The sequence below is a fragment of the Aspergillus aculeatinus genome, assembly GCF_003184765.1.
Source record: "Aspergillus aculeatinus CBS 121060 unplaced genomic scaffold BO66scaffold_38, whole genome shotgun sequence".
Classification (NCBI taxonomy): domain Eukaryota; kingdom Fungi; phylum Ascomycota; class Eurotiomycetes; order Eurotiales; family Aspergillaceae; genus Aspergillus; species Aspergillus aculeatinus.
Genome location: NW_020291507.1, coordinates 354,401 through 377,206, shown reverse-complemented (window position 1 = coordinate 377,206; position 22,806 = coordinate 354,401). Strand labels below are relative to the sequence as shown.

At 51.0% G+C, this 22,806-nt stretch overlaps 5 protein-coding genes across 5 annotated transcripts; 3 read left to right on the top strand and 2 right to left on the bottom strand.

Moving 5' to 3' along the window:
• Positions 1-3,705: 3,705 nt before the first annotated feature.
• On the top strand, positions 3,706-5,144 carry BO66DRAFT_138121 (Ras family protein). Its single transcript, XM_025642036.1, has 4 exons — positions 3,706-4,016; positions 4,158-4,272; positions 4,342-4,617; positions 4,684-5,144. Exons 1-4 carry the CDS (start codon positions 4,005-4,007, stop codon positions 4,917-4,919), a joined length of 639 nt encoding a protein of 212 aa, XP_025501859.1. The 5' UTR covers positions 3,706-4,004; the 3' UTR covers positions 4,920-5,144.
• Positions 5,145-5,994: 850 nt separating this feature from the next.
• On the bottom strand, positions 5,995-7,294 carry BO66DRAFT_393474 (flavin adenine dinucleotide pyrophosphatase). Its single transcript, XM_025647774.1, has 2 exons — positions 6,831-7,294; positions 5,995-6,755 (listed from the first exon to the last, which is right to left on the bottom strand). The coding sequence occupies exons 1-2, from the start codon at positions 6,878-6,880 to the stop codon at positions 6,125-6,127; spliced, it is 681 nt and encodes a 226-aa protein (XP_025501858.1). The 5' UTR covers positions 6,881-7,294; the 3' UTR covers positions 5,995-6,124.
• A 223-nt stretch (positions 7,295-7,517) lies between these two features.
• BO66DRAFT_138107 (GMF family protein) lies at positions 7,518-8,883 on the top strand. The gene is made up of 4 exons (XM_025642035.1): positions 7,518-7,794; positions 7,878-7,977; positions 8,141-8,271; positions 8,353-8,883. The coding sequence occupies exons 1-4, from the start codon at positions 7,792-7,794 to the stop codon at positions 8,542-8,544; spliced, it is 426 nt and encodes a 141-aa protein (XP_025501857.1). The 5' UTR covers positions 7,518-7,791; the 3' UTR covers positions 8,545-8,883.
• A 3,964-nt stretch (positions 8,884-12,847) lies between these two features.
• Positions 12,848-14,692, top strand: BO66DRAFT_138074 (uncharacterized protein). Its single transcript, XM_025642034.1, has 4 exons — positions 12,848-13,302; positions 13,370-13,933; positions 13,982-14,176; positions 14,233-14,692. Exons 1-4 carry the CDS (start codon positions 13,133-13,135, stop codon positions 14,333-14,335), a joined length of 1,032 nt encoding a protein of 343 aa, XP_025501856.1. The 5' UTR covers positions 12,848-13,132; the 3' UTR covers positions 14,336-14,692.
• A 4,418-nt stretch (positions 14,693-19,110) lies between these two features.
• BO66DRAFT_413231 (putative nucleosome remodeling complex ATPase subunit (Snf2h)) lies at positions 19,111-22,143 on the bottom strand (the record flags this gene model as incomplete). The annotated part of the gene is made up of 6 exons (XM_025649403.1): positions 19,111-19,500; positions 19,549-20,544; positions 20,595-21,042; positions 21,099-21,629; positions 21,683-21,956; positions 22,017-22,143. The coding sequence occupies 6 exons, from the start codon at positions 22,141-22,143 to the stop codon at positions 19,111-19,113; spliced, it is 2,766 nt and encodes a 921-aa protein (XP_025501855.1).
• Between the last annotated feature and the right edge of the window lie 663 nt (positions 22,144-22,806).

Genomic DNA, 22,806 nt, shown 5'->3' with positions numbered 1-22,806 from the left:
ACATCGACATGTCGGTTCATCGGCCCCTCACGCTTCAAGCTCCGACCGATTTCGATTTTTTCCCCTGCATATGACATGGGACATGGGAGCCAAGACACAGAGACAAGAAGAAGCAATTATTGCCTGGGCCGAATCTCAAATCTCGACCCAGGAGAGAATGGCGGTCTAGACCTGCTGTGTAACTACCGTACCCGTCAACCGCTAGTCTGATTTGTGAACTTTAAGGGCAATTGTGCTTGAGACGTTGGGGGCTTTTTTGGGTCTGTTTTGTCGATCATTGGGATGTATACCGATCCTACCGTATGGTGTGCATACGTCTGAGCCGGGCGGGATAGGATGGTACTAAGGATGGTGGAAGGGACGACAAAGTGATTGTTGGTGGTGGTTTTGAGTTCGAGGGTGCTGCTACGTTTGTGTCATTCTCGATGCAGTGGGTTTTGCTTGGGTGGTTGGAAGGCTGTTGCTGTGGTTTGACTTCGTTGGTGTGAACTATATGGGATAAGTTGTTAGGTTGACGTGAGCGTTGCACCGCTCGGCCAAATGGATTGTCCAGACCTCGATCTGGCCGATGGTTCTGCTCCGAAGGATCCTGGTTCCTGTCATGGGTGTTGTGAGTTATGGGCTTGTGGGTCTATTCTTGTGTCGCTGCATGGGTGCTACATCGTTGGACGCGTCGCTGGTGGTGATATATTCCTACTGCCGACATCCTTCATATTGCCCTTCAGTGCCATCAGGACTGGTCGCGACCGTGGTCGATGCCACTCGTCCTTGTCGTTGCGAACGCGCGGGGGTCCTCTTCCAGGGTACTGAGTCATGTCCAAAGCGTTGCGATGGAGCCTGGAAGAAAGGCTGATAAGCAGTTGCTAAGCGCCGGTGGTGTTGTGAGTGAACGGGAATGTTGCGGTGAGTGGATGGCGACCAAAAGAGAGAGAGAGAGGCCTGTGGTCGGAGAGATCGGTCTGCCTTCCGATGGGTTGGTTTGTTCTCTATAGCCACGCACATCGTTGCCAAGCAGGGGAGAGGGATGTGCTCCAGAAAGCTAATTTGGGTGATTGATGGACTGGACGTTCCCGGCACATGGTTGAAGTGTGACTGGTAAGTTCTCGGATCATGCATCTTATAGGATAGTGAGTTGATGTATATACAACTGCGCGGGGAAGGTCGGAAGATGGGTAAGGTAGTCCGGATAAACTTGTATTGTACGGTCTGTGCATGTACCGAGGGAAGTGCAGGCCAAGACATTTGTGATGGCAAACTGGGGTTGATAGTTTGACTACAGTTTACAGTTGACATAGGGCAATATTCAATGCCACCGGCGTACTGGAAGCATTCCGATCTAGGACGTTCTTTTATGACGGCATCGATAGCATCAGGAGAGAACCAGGGTTGTTGGCCCTCTATCATCCAGGGGTGGGTTCCGAGGCTACCGAGATTTTGTACTGTACTTACCAGCCGTTGCATATGGTGAAATGTTTCCCATGAGATGTGAGCTGACAAGTGGAGGTGTGGAGAAACATGAGCTCTCCCCTCACCCTCGGCCTGAGGCTCTGTCCAGAGACTCCAGACCGTCGGTGTCACTGTGACACTGTAGACTAACTAACCAAGTGCTGAGTAGAGTGGTATTGGAGATGGTGCCAAGAACTCCCAGGAAGCCGGAAAACTCAACATCCACGCCTATGATGTAAGCCTACGCGTCTGGATGGAGCTGTCAATTGCAGTGCCTGTCAGTCCGTCGAGCCGACATCGCTTCTAGAAAAGGTTTTTTTTGATGAGTTCTTGATGGTCACTACTTTCCACGGACGTATCTGTTGTCCGATAACGATCCCCCTGCGCGGCCTTCCTCGTCATCATCAATCACCACAGCGAACCCACTGACTCAGTTGGAACGGGGAATATTCGAGTCTGACTTGCAGCCCTTGCACCCTGCGCGAGAGGAGCTCAACGGAGGAGTCGGAGCGGGACGCAGACACCAGGAGGGTCACAATTGCTCAAGCTGACAGCAGCGTGATTGGCTGTGGGGATTGAAAGCTATCCGTTTGTTTTCCGAGTTGCGCATAGCGAGGTCGCTGAAGGCATTGAGTAAAGTGGTTGGAGACCCTCAGGGGAGACCCGATGGGGCCTCTGGACGATTTAGTGTGTAGAACCTTTTATCGACCGGCGCTAAGAGGTGGAACTGGTGAGATTAATCTATGGCCAGTCCTGAGAGGGACCAAAATGTCTTTGGATCAAGGACACACAGCGATTCGGTCGAGATTGATGGCTCTGTGGCATCCGCCGGGGATGGCAACTTTAAGGAGCGAGATAGAAAGGTAGTAGTCTCCGTACTCACTCAAGTTTCTTATTACTTGGTGTTATTGCAGTAAGGCGAGGGAGGGAGGGTTTACGGTATTTAGCTTCCGTTCAATGGATAGAGATTGTGATGTGACTGAATCGGCAACCCCTTTTTCCCTCCAGGCTCCTTGGACAACTTGAACTCCTTCGTGCCATGCCACCAATTGATGTTCGTTGCAGAGACTGCTCACGGCCCTAATTTTCTTGCCTTGCCTTCCGCCTCCACTTGCGATCGTCTGTCCTGTTCCTCTTCTTTCCAATCACGGACGGTGATTCCGAGCTTTATCTTTGACAATTTACCATGTAGACGGGGATCTCGAGCAATGACGAGGAAGAGGCTTTGAATTGTAGTTGAGCTGATTGCGTTTGATTTCTTTTCTTTTTCTTTTTTTTCTTTTTTCTTTCCCTTTTCCTTTTCCATTTCTTATTGTCCAAATGTTAACAATGACAAAAGGCAGCTAGGATGCGATGATGGCGAGAGAGAGTAATTATTCCCAGTGGACCAATCGCCCGATTAAATAATAATTAAACACCGTCTTGGCTGGGCTGGATTGAACCACACGCGTCGCCGGTTAATGCCACACCCACCCATCCACCCATCATCCTCTTTCTCGCTCGTTCTCTTCCTTCCCCCCTTTCTTAATTATTATTATTCTACAACTTACCCCCCAATCAGCAGCAACCTCATTTCCAATCTTTTCTACTCTTCTAGTTACCTAGTACTCCGTAATTAGTGTTGAGTCCGATTCCTAGTCGTAGTGATTGACTCGGAATAGGGTCAATGTCAATGTCTCCGTCCCCACGGTCGCTACAGTTATCTTAATCTACTTTGTTGGAGATGATATGACGATGATGATGATGAGGAGGAGGAGGAGGAGGAGGAGGAGTGACTAGTATCTTCTATGTTAATTGCTCTTGCTCTCTTCCTCGATTACTACTCTACTAGTAGGTATACTAGTCGTACTTCGTAGTCACTTCATCATCTAGACTCCTTCTGTCCAGGCTTGTCCTTCCCTGCCATCCCCACTCTTTTTCCTCTCTCTCCGTTCCTCAAGTTGAACTAACCGCTCCTTAATCATCGCCTTCCTTCCCTTCTCGGGCTCTGTCTTTCTCCCCTTTCCCCTCTCAATCTCTCCACCCTATCTTTCCTCTCCTCCCTTTCTCTTGACCTCCTTGAATTTGAATCCACTCGAACGAACTTCTCGAAGGTCTTCTTGATTGACTTTGGCTTCCATAGACGGTTTAGAACCAGACGAATTGCAGCTTTCCCGGGAGACCACCTGCTGGTTCATCTTCAATTACGCCCGCTGCAAAGTTCCACGAACCACACCCCCCTCCACCCCCCCTGATCCTCTCTCTCCCACACACTACATCGGCACATCCCCTCCTATCGACCCTCTTCCCACCCCCCAGTCTGCTTCTTTAAGCTTGGCCTGTTCACCAGACCCGCCGTTGCTGTGGACTGCCCTTTAGGCGCCTTTACTCTGCGCAAAACTTCCAACGACCTGGGCCCGACCTCTTGACCCTTTGGCAAAGAAAATTGTGTTGTTACTTGCTCCTTCGACCCGCTTGTCACAGCTCCTGTTGGGATAGCTACGATCACCATTTCTCTTTCCCCCTTCCTTCCCCCCTCCCCCCATATCCCAGCATAATACAGAACAAAGCCTACCAGGATGGCTTCAAAGGTACGCTTTTCTCCCGCGTTCTAAGTTTGCCGTCTCTGGTCTCCCTTTCCTTCCCGCCTCCTATTTCCCCGATTTACTACCTCACCGTCGAACCTGCAGCAGCGCAGCGCCATCACGACAAATGCTCACAATTGCCTTTAGTTTCTTAGAGAATATAAGCTAGTTGTTGTCGGTGGTGGTGGTGTCGGAAAGTCTTGCTTGACCATTCAATTGATTCAGAGTCACTTCGTGGACGAATATGATCCGACGATTGAGGGTGAGCAGCAACCATGCTTTGCCGTCGCCGACCGATCGCGCAGCTAACCTAGCCTTTCCCTTGCAACAGATTCGTACCGCAAGCAGTGCGTCATTGACGATGAGGTCGCTTTGTTGGATGTTCTAGATACTGCCGGCCAGGAGGAATACTCGGCGATGCGCGAACAATACATGCGGACCGGCGAAGGCTTCCTTCTCGTCTACTCGATAACGTCGCGTCAGTCATTTGAAGAAATCATGACGTTCCAGCAGCAGATCCTACGAGTCAAGGACAAGGACTACTTCCCCATCATCGTCGTCGGAAACAAGTGCGATTTGGAGAAGGAGAGGGCTGTCACAGAAGAAGGTGGGTCATCCAGTCCAAGGTGCTTCATTGCGACGCAAGCTGACGAGCGATTTTCTTCATCTCCAGAGGGCGAGGCGCTAGCACGGCAGTTCGGCTGCAAATTCATCGAAACCTCCGCCAAGTCTCGCATCAACGTTGAGAACGCTTTCTACGACCTCGTGCGCGAGATTCGTCGGTACAACAAGGAGATGTCCTCATACCCGTCCGGGGCGGGCGGCTTCGGCTCCCGCGCCCCCGAGGGCAAGATGGACGTCAGCGAGCCTGGCGAGAGTGAAGGGTGCTGTAAATGTATTATAATGTAATGAACAGGCGTTGGATTGAAAAGGATACACACATGTCGAGATTCGGAAGGAAACAAAACATTATACCTCGGCAGGAAGCGAGATCAGCACTACCCACCATCGTGATGCGGAATGTGGCTTGTCGACGCGTTTGGACCGTGCTATTATACCAGATGAGGCTCGTCGCCCCGATGATGACTGCTCCCGCCCTCATGCCCATGCCGCCATCCTCTCCATGAACGTTCGATTCCCCTTCTGTTTCTCTGTTCTTCTATTTTTTTCTTCTTTCTTTTTCTTCTCTTTTCTTGATCATCTATCACTTCTTATTTCATTTGCAAGATTGGCCACTTCTTTCAATCTGGGTTCTTTTTTTTTTTTTTTTCTTAAACGATATTTCGATCTTGGAAAGGATGGGGAGGGGGGTGGGAAAAGGAGCCTGTTCGTTAGATCTTGTGCATTTTATCTAGGTATATGCTATTGCTGTCGCTAGCATTCTGGTTTATTGTTGGCTTTTCAGGGCTGCCCCCCTGTCCTTCCGTCGCCCGTTTCCCATCGATGCTTCTGCGTGGCTCTCGTCGTCAGGCATCTCGACCTCGACCTCATTTCAACTTAATGCTTAGTTCGCTCCGTTATTTTCCTGCCAGTCGACCCATGTTGACCCCTTCCCACGCATTCGCCATACCTTTTTGTGTACATCTTTTCTCCCTCGGAGACGGTGCCGTACGGAGAGATACGGGGCATGGGGCTCTCCGAAGTCTGTTAGGAATGAATATTGCCTGATTCTTACGTTCTGCTTGGTGTCTTAGCCATATGGCTTGATTTTTCGGTCGATACGCTATGTGCCTGTGCCTTTAGTCAAGTGACGGAGCAAGTCTATCGTCGTCCTTGTTTTTGATTTGGTGTGTGCACATTCAAGGTATAGTGTAGACTTCCTGTCTTCTTACTTGGCAGATTCCTGGGTTTGCTGAGTTTTGGTCACTGCGATTGAAGAACGACTGTTTCGAGAGTGCCTTTGCCTTCAACTGTTCATCTGAGACTCTGGTTAAGTTGGCTCATACCATCGTCTACTGGATAAGGAGATAACATGGATGTGACAGCGGACGGTCCGACGGGGCCGGGGCCTTCCCGGCAAACTGGATTTCTCTATATACCCCCCGGAATTCTAGCTCAACGGGGTTGACTGAGACGCTTTTCCAATCTTTTGCGTCAACCATTCTTTTGAAATTTTACTTCTCCTCCTCAGCATCGGAAGGCGGATCCAACTCATCCTCGCGGGCGACCTTCTTCCCCTGGACCTCGCGCTCGACCTCGGGGATCAGCGCGTCCATCAGCTCCCTGTCGGTGCCGACCAGCGTCACGGTGTTGCGCTTGTTGCCCCAGCGCGGGTAGCTGCCGACCTTGACGCCGCGGTCGGCGACGCGGGCGGCCAGCTCGGTCAGGTAGCCGGCCACGTCGCTCTCGGGCAAGGGGGTGCTGAACAGGTAGCGGTAGATGCCCTTGCCTTCCTCCGGGTTGACCAGCCGCGGCAGCAGCGTCGGCTTCAGGTGCTCCAGCAGCCGCTCGAACAGCCGCGGCACCCCCGGCAGGATGTGCACGTTGCCGTTCACGATCGCGATCGGCACCCACATGTCGTCCGCCACGAAGATGGCCTGCTCGTCTTCGGGGAGGCTCGCGTCGTGCGGCAGCTCCACCATCCGCAGCTTGGCCGTCAGGCTCGCCGACGGCGTGTCCCAGTCAAAGGCCGGTTGCATGGGGTGCGGTTTCGAGAGGCGCTTCATCCGCTCGAAGGCCGGCGTGTGGAGTTTGAGCGGCAGGGAGAAGGCGCGCGCGATCGAGGCGTAGGTTATATCGTCGTGGCTTGGGGGAAGGTGTTAGTTTGTAGGTGGTTTGAGGGGGAGTAATTCGAGGAAGTGCCTGTCAGGCAGTACGTACGTCGGTCCAATGCCTCCGCTGGTCACTACAAAGTCGTACCGATCACTCATGCGCCGCACCGCTTCGATGATCTCGCTCTCGTCGTCCGCGATCACCTCCACGCGCTTCAGTTGGATGCCCAGCGAGAAACACCATTTCGCGAAGAAGGCGGAGTTGGTGTCTATTGTCTGGAGGATTTGCGGGGGGAAGTGGTTAGTTGGGTGGTTCGGTCGGTGGGGAATGGGTTTGCGTCGCAGATGGGTTGGGGTTGGTTGGATATGGACACACCACTTCCTTCTCAATTGAGGAGGAGCAGGGTGGCGTGCGGTGGTGAATAAATAGTGAATGAGAAATGAGACATTGGTGATGAGGATAAGATACTCACCTTGCCTCCAAGTACCTCATCGCCAATGATCAGACATGCTGCGGTGTGGATGGTGCGTTTGTTCTTCGGGAGTACGGATGATGTCATATTGAAGGATGGGGATGGAGCCCGAGTTCCGAGTGCTGAGGCAGGAGTGAAAGGAATTGAGGACGCAGAAGATGAATTGTTAAGGGCTGGCCGGGTTAGCTGACGGGTGAGTTGACTGAGTCGACTGAACATCGAGGATGGTGGTGAAAAGGAACGAAAGGAGGACGGAGTAACTGGATTTCAGGCGGAATAAGTATCAAGCGTGAGCGAGCGGGGAGGGGGGAAAGGAAAGAAAGTGAGAAACAGAAAGTCTGGAGGGCCGCCAACGGAGAGGTTCGAGCGGGTGGGGAAGAAAATAGCGGGCGGCCGGCAACCCGTTTCCATCCCATCCATCATTCATCATCCTTCCATCCCACTTGGAGCTGAGTTGCCTTCTCGATCGACATCTTCTGCTTCATTTCTGATATCCCCCTCGTTCTTTTCGTGTCTGCACCGCTGGCTGTTCGTTGCTAGTCTTAAAGAGAATTTCGTGTGGTTCAACCCTGGTGAGGTCATTATCATACCAACAAGATGGTGAGGACACATGCCCCGCATTCCCTCCCCCCTCCTTGCCCTTCATCGGTGACCCGTGATATTGACACCCCCTCCTCTCTCAGTCCGAATCTCGTCTGTATTCCTTCTCGCCGGAGACGAAAGAAAAGCTCCGCAAGTTTCGCTTGGGGACCTCGCGCGCCAAAGACCCGCAGGCTGTTATCTGTAGGGCTCCGTTCCACTTTGTTGTTGCCTTTCCCGCGCTCGTTCGAAACCTCCCTCGCCGATGTGGAGGATGATGCATGCAGGCATATCCTATTCTTCTGTGGCAGCGGTGTCGAAGAGGGAATGGGCTGCAGGTGTTGGTGCTGACTGGTCGGGTCGACAGATATAATCGACAACAAGAGCCAGGAAATCCGCCCCGAGGATGGTGAAGTCTACACGAAGATGGAAGATCTCGCCGACGAGCTTCCCGAGACGTCGCCTCGATTCATCCTTCTCAGTTACCCGTTGACCTTGGTGCGTTGCCCCCTTGCCCTTGGTTTCTGCTGTGGTCGCTCATCGCGGGTCGCTAATATTGCATTTTCTGCTTTGGTTTAGTCGTCCGGCCGTCTCACCGTCCCCTATGTGATGCTCTACTACCTCCCCGAGAACTGCAACCCTTCGCTGCGGATGATGTATGCGGGTGCCGTCGAGTTGATGCGCAACACCGCCGAGGTGAACCGTGTGATTGAGGTGGAGAGTGAGGATGATATCGTGGGGATCGAGGCCAGATTGCAGAGTCAGAACTGAGTTGGCGGTCCGGGGGTGCAGGATGAGGTGTTGGTATATATCATCTTTCGGGCTCGGGCCTCCTTCGTGGGTCTCTAGCCTGCCTTTTTTTGAACTCATATCTCGAGCGCTTTTCAATGGTATATTTAGCGGTGTATGCTATTGCTTTTGAGGTTGGAAAATCTTTGGTTGGGGATGGGTTCTGGTTCTGCTGGTGAGCTTCTGGTCTCTCTGGCGAGGACGCGGACCTTGATGTTGATACTGTTGTCCCGGATGGGATAGATTGTTGCACAATCGGTCACGGTATTGGATCTTGTAGAGCTGCCAACCTTGCTCTAGCGTTGCTGCTGACTGCAGGTCTGACGCAACAGCCATCCCTCCAAGGGAAACAAGAAGGAGACTACCGGGACTGAGACAGATCTCCTCAAGGCCGGAAGCGTGTTCCCAGTCGCACCGCCCCGACTGTAGCAAGGCACAATTAAGAACTCGACTATCGGCCCCTCTGCAATAAATGCCTCAGGCGGCAACAAGGTGGCCCATATCTATAAGGAAAACACGTAACCAAAAAGACCAGCCCGGTGCTCGACGATAGGCTTGTTGTCAATCAGATTGACCTCTGGACACGACCCGACAGTTCTTGAATTCATGTACTGTGTAGCCTCCCAGCCACCCGTGGCCCCCCTCAGCCCCGTCCCAAGTGCTTGGGAGCCATGACGGGTGGAACCCATTTCCGGGGAAAAGTTGATACATCAACTTTTCCCCCCACTCAATGTCTGGATGTATGGTAACTTTAAGCCCTTGTAGGTCTAGTAAGAACAGATGATCGACGGTTATCATCTAGAGTCGACGGAATGCCGTGAAGGTCATTTACAGAGGTAAAGTACTGTACCTTGCAATGTGTGATATGTGATGTATGCTGTTTGAGTGATAGTGTCCACTGCTCTTTCATGAGTACTGGGTACAGTATGTGACTCCAAAGTGGAGATAAGATGATTCGGACAGACACTATAGGCTGAATGCATATGTCGAAAGTACTGTACACTCATAGTACTAGGCCGTGGTGGGTAGGAGGCCCAGCTGCTCGTCTGCCAGGTGGCAGGTGGCAGGTGGCCCCGTGGAGCGGAGTCGTTGGGTTTGTCCTTGTTTTTTTTTTTTTTTTTTTTTTTTTTCCCTCTTTTCTTTCCCATATAGTTGTGTCCTTTTACGGCTCTTTCCCCTTCGAACTACGGGTCTTCGAGATGTCTGCCAGTGGTGGGTTGAGGTTCATTGTCCTGGTGAGATTGGGGAGAGAGGGGCAAAGCGAGCAGGGATTAGATGACGATGGCGATGCTGTGATGGGTGGGGAATTGACCCCGAGCTCTGGGTTGTCTTCCTTGGTGATGATGATTGGCTTGTGCGGGTTTGAGGGGGGTTCTCTCGGAGATGCATGGCCAGAGGGAGAGGGACCTAGGGTCAGTGGGGATGGATTATGGACAGTCAGCCAGCAATATCCAGAACGCTTTCACCCCCCCTTGCATGTGCTGGGTCCACGGTGGTTGACGGTGGCGGAAAGAAGGGATTTGCATTTTGCATTTTGCATTGGGCAGGGAGGGAGGAATTTGGTTTGCGAACCCAGTGGTGTGGTTGTTGGGTTTCTTTTTTGTTGTGGCCGAATCGGGGTTTTTTGGTAGAAATTGGGGAAGGTTGTTTTGGATGATGCCCTACGGCTTGATGATGGCTTCCCCGTTGGAACTTAATCATTGTGGTACGAGGTGGGTAAGTATGTCGTAGCGATTAAGGTATTGAGTACATGCTGCGTCTATCATACTCTACATGGTGATCACCACGGTCAAGGTCAAGTCTTGACAATCACGAGGCAGGAGAGGGAGATAGAACGGTCCTGCCTCATCGAGGTGGCAGATTTCTCCGATTTGGAGAAAAAAAAAGTGGAGGAGCAGGGTGCATTGCAACTTAAGGTTTCGCTGGGGCTGCTTCGTTCTGACAAATTGTTCCATTCACGGCTTCTTTGTTTACCATACCATACACTCAATCGTTACCTTACTCTTCTCACTGCCGGCTGTTCTGCATGGAACCATTGCCGTTTTTAATATAGATTGGGACTGTAGCATGGTGGTCCGGTTGAGTGTCGTGCAGCTGCTATGCATGCGCTACTGTCAATCGGGAATGTCGGGGGAGGAGAGGGTGTATTTTAATGTACTGTGGTATTGGTACCTGTTTTGATACGGAGGTTGTATAAGGTAGCACCGTGTGCTGGGCAAAGGCTCGATTTGATTGAGCAGAACATATTGATATGGTTGAAAGAGGACTCGATTGTGAAAGTTCTTTCTAAGTTATGTCGCAATTGCTCTTCTTCTGTTCCGTTCATCTCGGACCTGGTATGTTGTTGATGTTCAGATGGAAAGTTGTCACCCGTATAGATTCAATTGCTCCCACCGAGAAACGAAGCTGGCGGCGTGAAGTAGTAGTGATAATATCAGCGAATTGTAGGCAGTCCAACTGTCTTAGCATTGACAATGAGCAACAGGTGATCGTCTATACCAGATAGAGCCGGATATAAGTTAACCAGTGCGGAAGCTGTCGAGGTAAATTCGAGGTATGGCCCGTTGTGAACAAACAGGGTAAGATACACTGCTATACGGATACATCCATACATACCTATCATACCACCAAGCCTTGCGCTGATATCATCTTGGCCCAGCAGGTCAGCTTCCAGACTCCTGGGTACAGAACAACAAACAAACTCTGTTGCACTCAGCCACATCCCAGGTGTCCGGGAATCAGAAAAAGCAACAGGCAGGAGGTGTTGTCTGTCACCACACAAGACAGTCGGAATTGCTAGCAGAGTTCCCCGCCAAGCTTAAGAGGATTAAGGAAAGAGAGCCGGGTGGTCGAGACGGGGGTTTCGGGCAGTGTTTCCGAGTGGGTGTCACGGCATTACTCCGTCTAGCAGTGCACCTCACTGCAGGTCTGGATGATTGCCTAGTAACTTTAGTGTCTAGGGACAGTAGTTACGGGAGGACTCAATTTACTAGGTACCTAGTCTTTTCAGAGGCTAGGCTAGGACCCAAGCGCCCCGTCGCCTCGGTTCGCCCGCCCGCTAGATTAGCCTACTTGTAGTTCAAGGTTGCTGGATTCTCAGGCTTGCAGGAGCAGCTACTTAGCAAGACTTCCAGTTCGCTTGGTCTCCATCCCGTACCTTGCTTACATACCGTCTGTCTGGCACTGCACTTACTGCGTAGTCTGTCTCTCTTCCCCCTTCGGCACGGATCGTGAGTATCTCTTCCCGTGGTCGATACCACCACTTTTCGATTGTCCAGACTCCAGAGTATGTCATGGGTTACTCAATCTGGAGCATTCAAATGAACATTTATTATCGCTCAGAATTTATTATGACAGTGTCCCTAAAGGGCCTGTTTGCTGCTTCTCATCTGACATTGAATATATGACGTCTAGGTGTGTCTCAAGTATGTATAAAGAATCACCAGACACCGTATCTGCTGCAAGTCTATACGTAACAGTTGCCAGTGCCAAAAATCTGGATAAAATGCTGAAGGGTAAATTTAAACTCATGTCTTCTCAAATCCTAGGATAGAAAAATAACCGCAAGCCAGCAACGAATTAGCCATGTGCTACCCCTACCCATACCTACTCTCCGTCCCGAGTCCCCTTAGCCTCCTGCCACATTTGCAACTTAACACTAACTTAACACTTTTTTTTTTTTTTACTTTTACGCTCTCGTTACGGAGTACTTGACTTGACTTTTACTTTACATACTCTTACCCACCCCCCTCTTGCTCCTCCGTTTCCCCCCTCCCTGCCAGAAAGGTTTGTTCGGCTTCTATTTATCATTTGGCTCGCGCTGAAGTGCAGGTGGCCGTCGTTGCCTGCCTGATTTGTTTATCTTTGCTCTTTCTCGCTTTTTCTCTTTTTGGCGGCCACCAACTCAATTCATTACCACCACCCACCCACCCTTCCCTCCTCTTCACTTTCTTCCCTCCTCTACTACAACTAACTCTACAACTACTTTCTCTTTCACCACCACCACCACCACCACCACTACTACTACCACCACAAAACATCGCGCCCTTTCTAATCCCTCCCGTGGCTTCTCGTACGCCTCGACCACGCCCGATCCACACGATCTGACCGCCCTTCAGCCAATCAGTCGTGGTCTTCGGCTGCGACCCTACCAAGAGCTCACCGTCTTGCCGGGTGTCCCAAGTCTACGGTTTCGGGTCACGCCCGTGCGACCTGCCAATACTTAATCGTGGTTCCCGCTTTGTCTGTTCTATTTGGCACCCACTCGGTTCGATCAACAACATCCACCCCCCCCCCCCTTCCACCTCCACCCTCCACCCCTGGTCCCGGTCGCCCAACAACCACTTTATCATACTCAGATCGATCATCTCAAACCCGCCTGTCCCGTTCACGCACCTCGACTGTCCAGCGATTGGGATAATATGAATAGACCATTTTGCATCGAGGCCTGGCGCAGAGATTGAGTTCTTATATACTGCAAGAAAAACGACAACCTTCCATTCATATCACCGACTTGGTTCACCACAATATTAGCCAGTCTCGTCCTCATCAGACTGTGCGCCTTTTCGACATGTCGACACAACAGAGTTCCGACCTGTTCAGCGAGGGCAAGCACGAGGGTTTCTCTAAATATGTTAAACGCATCAGAACTGCAATGAGGAGGACCTCTACCATCAAGACATTTCCGTCGCCCGGTATACAGGGGGCTACTGAGGTACCCGCGTCCAGTCAGAACGCTACGTACGTCCGACCTCTCTCCTTCCCCCTTACAATTGCCAACATTGCCGTAATACTTACTTCAGGCCAGCCTGACAGCTACTCCTCTCACACCTGCCATCAGTGCGTCCCCCAATGCGACCGTACTTTACAACTGGGGAGTCATCCAAGAACAGAAGGCGCGCGCCTTGTTCGCAAAGTATGGACTAGCCATCGAGCCAGGAGAATGGAAGGCGCCTAGCGACATGACCGTGCAGCGAGTGGTGAGGCCGATCCGTATGCGAGTCCGCCGTACCTGCCACCGCTGTCAGACCATTTTCGGGCCCAACAAAGCTTGCGTCAATTGTCAACATGTTCGCTGCACAAGCTGTCCGCGGGACCCCATTGCGAAGCCCGACGAGAAACAGGCACAGACTGAAGCTGCACTCCAAACCCTCCTGTCGCAAAAGACGCCTGAGATTGCCCCGGCGCCGCGCCAATCCAAAGAACCTCGCCTGACCTTACCCTCACGTACCGGTGGCCAGGATTTGGTCCACAATCCACCTCGCCAGAGAATTCGGCGAACTTGCCATCGCTGCAACACCGTTTTCGCGGCAGATGCTATGGAATGCACTACTTGCAAACACATTCGCTGTACTCTGTGCCCTCGCGAGCCGTACGTTGTGCTATTTCCACTCATCGGAGCTATGCTAACAAGATGTAGGGCGAAGCTTAACAAATACCCGAATGGTTATCCCGGAGACGCCGAGCCTCCCTCGGAACTACCTGCACGGACATGGAAGAAGCCCCGGCAACGGGTTCGATACTTCTGTCACCGCTGCAACAACGTACTACAATCGCGAGAAACCATTTGCTCCCATTGCGGGCAAGAGAAATGTGACGAGACCATACGGGATCCGTAAGTTACTGAAGCGGTTGCTCATAAGCAAGCACGTGCTGATCCATTCATTGCAGGAAACGCAAAGAAAGGCCAAAACCCGACCCTGAGATATCGAAACGAGTCGAAGAACGATTGGCGCATGTGAAGATAGTGAGCACGGGATCAATGGAACGCTGAAACGATCATGGTCACTTCACGCCGCGATTCACGGCCCTAGTAAAATGCTCAACGAGTTCTCTCTTTTTCCCTCACCAGAGCGTGTTCAGCCCATACGGCCGGCCTATTCCCAGATTTCTTGTCCCCAGTCTGGACAGCATGAGAATGGAGCCCAGACGAAGAGCCACCGAGAGGAGTTTGATGGGGGGCACAGTAGGGCTGGTCCTAGTGATTGGTGCATCTTGAAGCCTCAATCAGGATTATTTGCCCGTTGTGCAAGGCCTGTGAATATGCGCTTACGATGGTAACTATGCAGCAATGAACCAAACCCACGATGTTACATCGCCGGGCTTGCTACGAAATTAGGTCCTTGCAATTTCCAGATACCCTTTTTGGCCGAGGCATTACGTGTTTCTAGACCCAAATTCATTTTCGAAGGTTCAGATGGCGAGTCAGGTGTGATCCGCAATCGAGAAACTGCATGTTAGAGCGTTAGCCGAAGCAGGACTAGAGTGATGGAGTGACGGAGGGTCTAACCACAACCGCGGGCTGCTGCAATCAAACCTAAATAGAGTGTGTGCCACGGCGATGATTGACAGGACCCGCAATGGTGTTGAAGATGGAAGAAGTCGAGCCAATGATTGAGCAGGGCTGGAAGAAACTGCATCTGTCCTTGGATGTAATCTAAATCATATATTGAGGCCACCCAGTCTAGAATCGGAGGGACGCTGAGTAATGATTAGAGAGGGCTCCACTGGGCCCCGCTGGGTTGGATTCAGTTCCCGGCGGTTCGGTGACCGTGTCGTCCCATGCCTCGGTCAGGGGAAGGGGGTGTTCTCTTTACATTGTAATGCTGGAGCCATCGCAGTGGCTATGCAGCCGTTTGCATTTTAACCAGTATATCTTTACAGTACCTCTATAGACCTCCAGGGTATATTCAACCTGATAACCGGTAGGTAAGCAGGTAGGTAGCAAGTCCCGAATCATCCGAAACCACATGGTGCAGTCCGATAGAAATCATGCAACCCAGACCCTGTCACTGTCACAACCCGGGATAGATAACACTATGAATTAATTATACGTCCAGCATGTCGCAATTAGTACCGTAATCTTCTAACGCCGCTTGTCTCCCTAAGACCTTAATCCTCCCCCAGAAATAACATGAATTTCACCCAGAAACATCAAACCATTAACTTGACCAATTTATTTTGGACCACATCAAAAAACATATCCCCGACAAAACTCCGTCCAACGTCCCTGCACTCGGCCGGAACTCTAGGACGGGGGGGGGGTTGAACGGGGAACCGGGGGGTTTGAAGAACGGTAGACTAGTTACTAGGTAGTTAAGTTACTTACCTAAAGCTAGACTGGAACCCAACCCGCCGGCGCGCACGGATCAATTTCTTTTTATGGATCTATGAGTACGTACCTACTAGGTACCGTAATGCAGATTTTTAATTTGGGGAGTCCTCTGTAAGTAAGGTTGGGGGTCGGGGTTTGGGGGTTGATGTTTTGTGGAGGTTGAATTGCATGCACTGTATATTTGTACTTAGGCTAGGAGTTGTTGGTGGTGGTGGTGGTGTTGGTTACGGGGTAGATAACCGCTATTTTTTGCTTTTTTTGCTTTTTGCTTCTTGCTTCTTGCATTTCTTGGGGTAGGGTCGTCTATTATGGAATGGTTGCGTACAGGGGAGGGGGAGGTTGCGTGCGCCCTGCCAGCGCATTTACGCCACGCTCTCCGGGGGGAAGTGTGTCTTTGATTCAATATACACTGTATTCCTATACGTATAGCTATTCATTATAGATGATAGTATCGAGACCTAGGCATTGTTCATCATTCTGTATTTCTCTCAGTACTCGCTTGAGATTGGTATTGCCTACCTACCTTTACAGGGGTGACGTCGGTGCTCTGGCGGGTTGGGAACATCATCATCATCATCATCGACTGAAAAGGGATTATGCAGTAAGAGGTATGTACCTAAGGTGGTACAGTACAGTACATGTACACTGCAACTGCAGAAACCTGGAATCGAAGATCATTGATTTTCATGGCGGGCGGTGGATACCGAGACCGGGTTCCCCGCGTCTGACGTGCCAAGATCTCAATGGGGTATGAGCTGAGGTATGACTGCACTGCCTGTGCCGGGCACCTCATGCCATTTGCACTAGGTTACGAGATAATATGGTGCGGTATATACTGAGAATGTAGGCGTGGCAGGTGGAGGGGCTCTGGGAGTTGGATGGGTGTGGATGGTCTTGTGGCGTTGTCTGCTATAGTTACAGTACCTGCTATACGATGGTGAAACGGGGGTTTGGTTGAAGAAGATAGGTCCGTTGGGTGGGTGAGTTCCCTGGGTTCTGGGGTTGAGGGTTGATGGATGTTTTCTCGGGTTGATGCTTGGGGTGAGGGTGATGTACTCATACCAGGTGCTTAGATACTTGTGGACCGGTGGACTGGTGGTGGTGGTGGTGGTCTGATGGGTCACTACACGTCAGTAGCTGAAGGTTTCATCTGGTGGGCTGCAACTGGGAGTCTATACTTGGGTCTTTTATGGAGTCAATTCAAAGTTCTGTCCCGGGTCTGCTGCTTCGAACCGGGGAGCAAACGCATGTGGCTCGGGGATGTCGGTTCCTGGTAATTATTCTCCGACGAGGGGGGTTGTGTCTACCCAGAGGTGGGTTGTCAGTGGTTGAGTGGTGACACTTGGGTCGCAAAGATAATTTTAGGTGTGTAAGTAGGTTGCTTGGGCGGGTCATACAGACTCCAAAGGTAGTTTGTGTTTTGTCCTTGCAGTCCTCTGGTGAGCTTGGGTGAGCTGATTCGGAACTGTATGGTTGATATCGTCCAGTGCTTGATACTGTAGGCCTCTTTGCTGCCCACTGCTACACTTATTGAGGACAAATACTGTAAACTAAACAAGAAACAGTGTCCCCGCTCTGCGCCCTCGGATTCAGTAATACCTCCCGCAAAGACACCCAATCACTAAACTACTTCAGCAGTGACAGCCCGCCGGGTCGGCCTCCCGACAGTTCGTATCCAGTCAAAGCTTAACGGATGCCAATTGGCGACAGTGGCGTCCGTGGAACCTGGATCCCGGAGTGCCGCCTGCTCAAATCCTGCCGCTTCATTGGGCTGGTAGCAGAGGAGTCGGTCGTGTCCGGGTGGAGCAAGTTGGGATCGGAGACGGGAACGGAGTAGGAGTAGGAGCAGGACGCCCGAAACAGAGGGAGACCGAGAAGGATGAGAAGTGAGGACAGGTGGCGTGTCGCATTGCGGTGTTGTTCGGGCCACAGAGTTATGTAACCTCTGGTTTCTTGAAGAATTCTTTTGCCCCATGCACGAAAGACTTGGTTCCAAGTTACCACTGGGGTCTTCCAGTCACGGGATGATGAATCAATTGGGATAGTTGATTCGTTGAGTCCCATATTAGAACTAGGAGATAGCGGTACCCTGTTGGGGAGCATACTTGGGCAATATCATAAATTTATCACTGTCGAAGAGATGGCACATCTGGCGGTGCAGCTGCTTTCTCGTGGAAGGCTGCATCCCTCTGACCGGTCCGATCCGTGGATGATCCGCGGGACTGGCGATGGATGCACTACCGAGGTTCTTCGCGTGGACTTCGCAAGATCATGCATTGGCTGCTTAGAGGGCATCGACTGGGAGGTTTGCGGAGGCTCTAGGCTTGCAGGTCTGGATTCAATCAATAAGTTAGGCAGTATACGTCTGAGTCAGATGAGGTTTGCTTTTTCTTGCCCACCTTTCAAAGCGCACTCAATTAGTTGTATATCGGTATCAACTCTGTAATATTCTCGTCTAGCGGGTCATAAGGAAATTGATACAATAAAATCAATATGCGTCAAGTCGAACAAGGTAAAAATCGGATGCCCGACCAAGGTTTGAATTCCTCAATGCAACAGGAGCATCTGCTGTCGAAGCATGGTAATACATAGTATACAAAGCAACATTTAAAACCGATTGACACCAGACCCAAACCTGACCAACCGATATAGCTCAGTACAATCCCTGTCAACAAGTAAGAGACCAGATAGGAAAGACCCCCCACCACGGTTCTTCCCTCACCGCTTCCCCAGGGGATAAACCACTACCCGACTATTCCTCCACTGCATCCACTCTACTCCCTCCCTGCATTACTTATTCCCGAACACAGCCTTCGAGAAAAAAGAAATATGACTGCTCCATTCTCCGTCCCAGCAGATTGGCACCGAATGAGAGCCATCCCTGCACCTGCTGCTCTTCCTGCCGCATGATTCATGCAGCGGTTGCCTTGCTTACCCAAGAACCAGCGGTCTCCAATTACCTCGAATACGGGGTGGGCGTATGAAAGCCCCCATCATCCTCACCCCCCCCCCAGTGATCCTGTTTTCAAGCAAACAAACCTGCAGATCCTTGGGGCGTCTACACGGCGCACTGCTGAGTGGGACATGCCCCGGATGGCATGGACTTTGCTGGAACTGGAGGCGCCACATGTTCCCTCTAGCGCCCTGCGTGTCGCGCCATGTGATTGTCCGGATGGTATGGTAGCAGCTCGTATATCTTACATGGCAGTCAACCCCCGTGAAATTTACAGTTTGTACATACCGGTCTTGTGGCAGGTCGTACGGTGACCGTTTATTCAGTACCTGGTTTCATTACTGACAGGGAGTCCCAGTCGACATGTTCATGTATTTTTCTAGGGTACACTGAAGCTCTTTGTACAGAAAACCTTGATTCCATGAGAAATATCCATCCAAACTTGCTCAATGGTCTGGTGCCCTCCAGCGACGACATCCAGTCATTCCCCCCATTTCAAGCGCTTTGAAATCATGCCATCGAACTCATCGCCGGATCGCTTGCGACCGCCAATACAGCTGGGGCAGTGAATGTAGAAATAGGAGTGTGGGTGGTATCCAAGGTTTTCCAGGGCAAAGTTCCTTCCAATAAACTCGGTTTTCCCCCAATCGAGACAATCTTCGCAGAATGCGAGCGGACACCTCGCACAACAGAACAAGAGCCCACCGGCCTCAGATGCCCTTCTCTCGCAACCCGAGCAAACATGATGGGGGCAACTGAAACGGGCCTCGTTCGTGTGCGACTTCATGGAATCCGGCAGACATTCCCAGTGATATGCTCGAGGACAGGTCTGACAATCCAGAGGTTCGAACCTCTTACAGATCCCACATGTCTACTTCGGTCAGCCAGGGTTATAAACTGTGATGGCCACTGTACTCACGATCTCGTTTGTCATGGACTTCAACGTTCCCATTCCTGGTGATTTTGGTGTCGTTGGAGAAGTGACATGCATGCGTAGATTCTCCTTCGTGACGTCGAAACCCTCAATGGTAATAACCCGCCCTTTGCCGATTCGACGTTCTGCACGGGCGAAATAGGGCGCATCGTCTGGAAATGCCTGCGACCTAGACAGTTTCTCAACCTTCTGCCCATTAAAGATATTCGTGCGCACCCGCTCCGACACTTCCCACCAGGAAGAGGTGTTCGCGAGGTCCTTGCCCGTGTTCGAGTTAATGGTGCATCTGTCAAGAAGTGATTCAAAACTCCAGGACCTCATATCTGCCAAGCTATTCTCTTGAAGACCTTCGCAGGCAATGAGGCGCATCGGAGGCGTCTCGTCAATTCCGGTCAGGGTATAGTCATAACCGTTTCCAGCTTCGAATATGCGCTCCTCTTCAATGATCTTTGATAAAAGATATGACTTCTTGAGCAGGCGGCGGCTCATCTGCTCTTCCAAGGTACCTTTGGAGATAAGCCTGAAGATCCTTACCGGCTGCTTTTGGCCTATACGGTGCACGCGAGATTCAGCCTGTCTCATCACTTGCGGATTCCAATCTTCGTCTAAAAAGATGACCACCGAAGATCCGACCATGTTAAGCCCCTCGCCGCCGGCCCGGATTGATACAAGGAAGACCATGAACTGGGGAAGGTTGTTGAAGAGATGGACGCAGAGCCTGCGCCAAGCTCGAGAAGTGCTCCCGTCAAGCCTGACATATTCGAAGAAACCGCGTCTCTGCAGGATTCCCAAGAGCTCCTCGCAAAGATCAAGAGCCTTGACGAAACATGAAAAGATGACGACCTTCTTCTTTTCGGTGAAGATGAAGTGATGAACCAACTTGCTCAACGCAAGAAGCTTTCCTGAGCACGAGAGAAGGGAGCTAGCAGAATCATTTGAACTTTCTGGGCCGTTATTCAATAGCCAAGGATGGATGGAGCACTTCAGACGTGAGTATACTGCATGGTTGGCATGATGCAATCAATGCTTACCTTTCGCAGTTCCATGAGAACGTTATCCGAAATCTTCCATTTGCGTTTGGCGGCTGGCTTATTAGGGTCGATGTTTGGCCTGTCGATAGGCCAGCCTTCTTTGTCTGTCTCCAACATCGACGACGGCTGCGAGACTTCACCGAGTGCTTCGTCTAGTCCTGTCAGCACATTCATATACAAAGAGTGTTGTAGCTTTGAAAGCGGCACAGCGAGTGTAACAACCTGCTTGGGTGGCAGATTGATTCCGACCTGCGGAGAGTCCTTTAGACGTCGCAACATGATGAGGTTGAGAAATCTCTTGATATGATTCGAGAATCCAGCATCGAATTTGCCTTCGTTCAGCGAAAATGCGTCCTTGAACAGCTTAGCCGACGACGGTGTGAAAACTTCGGGGAAAAGCCAGTGCAACAGCGACCACACTTCGCCCAAGTTGTTTTGAATCGGAGTACTAAAGACCAGGTTTGGTGAGCATGGGAAGGTCAAGAGATGGACAATATCACTAACCCTGTGAGTATGAGCTTATATTCAGCACGAAGCTTGCCCATAGCCTGTGCCCGCTTGGAGTTACTGTCCTTGATCCGATGGCCTTCGTCGAGTACAACATACTTCCAGATTGCCACCTTTCGGAACCAGAGGATGTCCGCCATCAACGTCTCGTAGCAGGTGATCAGCACTGTGCTTCTGACATCCTCTTTGAAGCAGCCCTCCTTGCCTTGCTTCTTCGAAAAGAGCTTCTTTACCATTGCTCTTTGATCGCGAGTTCCATGAAACTTGACGGGAGTGAGGTTCGGAGTCCACTTTGTGATTTCGGTGATCCAAGTGTCCAAGACGCTCAGAGGGCAAACAACCAGAAATGGTGCAGGATTGATACAAGAGGATCGTTCACTCTCCGTGACATGTTCAAAGAGCGTCAATGTCTGCAAAGTTTTGCCAAGCCCCATCTCGTCGCCTAGAATGCCACCCATTCCGTTTCGTCGAAGGTACATGAGGAACGAAAGGCCGTCGAGCTGGTATGGTTTCAGGGTTGCCCGCAACCTGCAAGGTTAATCAGGGTGTGCAAGGCCCAGGTAGCAAGGGTCTTTACTTACCCTCCCGGCTGAGATGTCAGTTGTTGCTGCTGCTCGATAGTTGGTTGCCCATGATATTCAGAATCGCTCAGCACGTCGGGAACCCTGTCTAGGAGGGGAAGGATGAGGTCTCTCTTTGCTCGAAGGAAGTTATTTCGACGACTTTTGATGTCATCGATGACACTTGTGGGTGTACTTTTGGCAGTGAAGGTGCTCTTTTTGACACGAAATGGGAGTCCGACTAGAAGGTTTTGGAACCGCGCGGTGTACGACAGCAGCGGAGACGATTCTCGTTCTGACGGAGTCTGTTAGCTCGATGGTTGCTTAGCATGGCGTGAATGAAGTCTGATCTTACCCAGATATCGAGCTGATAGAGGATTTGAGCTGCCAGCACTGGGTGGAGAGGTAGGGGGTGTCGATATGCATGATCTGGGACTACTGAGCGGTGTCTGAAAGTCGTCCGAGTCGAGGAAATTATCCATGTTGGTGTGAGGGGAGTGGTAGGCCTTTTGATGAAGATATTCAAGAGGGGTTATTGGTTGATGATAGAAATAGTGCGAGGAACTGTTGCTCTGGTGACTCGGTGAGGCGGGTGAACTTATATAGTGGTGAGTATATAACACCACTGTTGATTCCGAGTCTTCGGGGTGGGGCTTGAGACGGGTCTGAGGCAGTGTTGCTCCTAGGTATGCTAGTGTTCGGAACGATAAGGTAATTTTGGGGGGTATATTCACAGGGATACGGTGAGGAGGTGGGTTTGATGAGGGCAGGCTACGTTGAGAGTGAAAGTGAATGGAGGGTGTCTGAGGTGGAGGAATAGCAGCATTGTGGTTTTGCTGTTTTTGTGAGAATGGCAAGTGAGATAGCCCAACCCATTTCATCTTCGATGGAAACTATAAGCAGATCAAAAATGTTCTGGTCCAGGAGTCTACTCCATATCTAAACCATCGTAAACTGAAGCGATATCTGAGGAGGGTATACCTGGCAATGATGTGTGGAGTGAGGTTTGCTCGGCTCACTGGGGGTTGCGGTAGAGTATGATCTTGTTGTCAATATGAGAGTGCTTGCAAGAGGCTGAGTATAGATTAGAGTCAGCAGAACTGGTTTATGAAAAGTTCTCAATGTTCTCCTTTTGATGTATACTG

What these genes read in the sequence shown, in the direction of transcription:
- BO66DRAFT_138121 (XM_025642036.1), top strand. An exon ending in ATATGATCCGACGATTGAGG is followed by an intron (nt 4,273 to 4,341) that starts GTGAGCAGCAAC and finishes CCCTTGCAACAG; the next exon opens with ATTCGTACCGCAAGCAGTGC. An exon ending in GAGGGCTGTCACAGAAGAAG is followed by an intron (nt 4,618 to 4,683) that starts GTGGGTCATCCA and finishes CTTCATCTCCAG; the next exon opens with AGGGCGAGGCGCTAGCACGG.
- BO66DRAFT_393474 (XM_025647774.1), bottom strand. Translation starts at nt 6,880, where the DNA reads ATGAGTGATCGGTACGACTTTGTAGTGACCAGCGGAGGCATTGGACCG. An exon ending in AGCGGAGGCATTGGACCGAC is followed by an intron (nt 6,756 to 6,830) that starts GTACGTACTGCC and finishes CCTTCCCCCAAG; the next exon opens with CCACGACGATATAACCTACG.
- BO66DRAFT_138107 (XM_025642035.1), top strand. An exon ending in AGACCCGCAGGCTGTTATCT is followed by an intron (nt 7,978 to 8,140) that starts GTAGGGCTCCGT and finishes TCGGGTCGACAG; the next exon opens with ATATAATCGACAACAAGAGC. An exon ending in TCAGTTACCCGTTGACCTTG is followed by an intron (nt 8,272 to 8,352) that starts GTGCGTTGCCCC and finishes GCTTTGGTTTAG; the next exon opens with TCGTCCGGCCGTCTCACCGT.
- BO66DRAFT_138074 (XM_025642034.1), top strand. Translation starts at nt 13,133, where the DNA reads ATGTCGACACAACAGAGTTCCGACCTGTTCAGCGAGGGCAAGCACGAG. An exon ending in ACTCTGTGCCCTCGCGAGCC is followed by an intron (nt 13,934 to 13,981) that starts GTACGTTGTGCT and finishes AACAAGATGTAG; the next exon opens with GGCGAAGCTTAACAAATACC. An exon ending in GACGAGACCATACGGGATCC is followed by an intron (nt 14,177 to 14,232) that starts GTAAGTTACTGA and finishes CATTCATTGCAG; the next exon opens with GAAACGCAAAGAAAGGCCAA.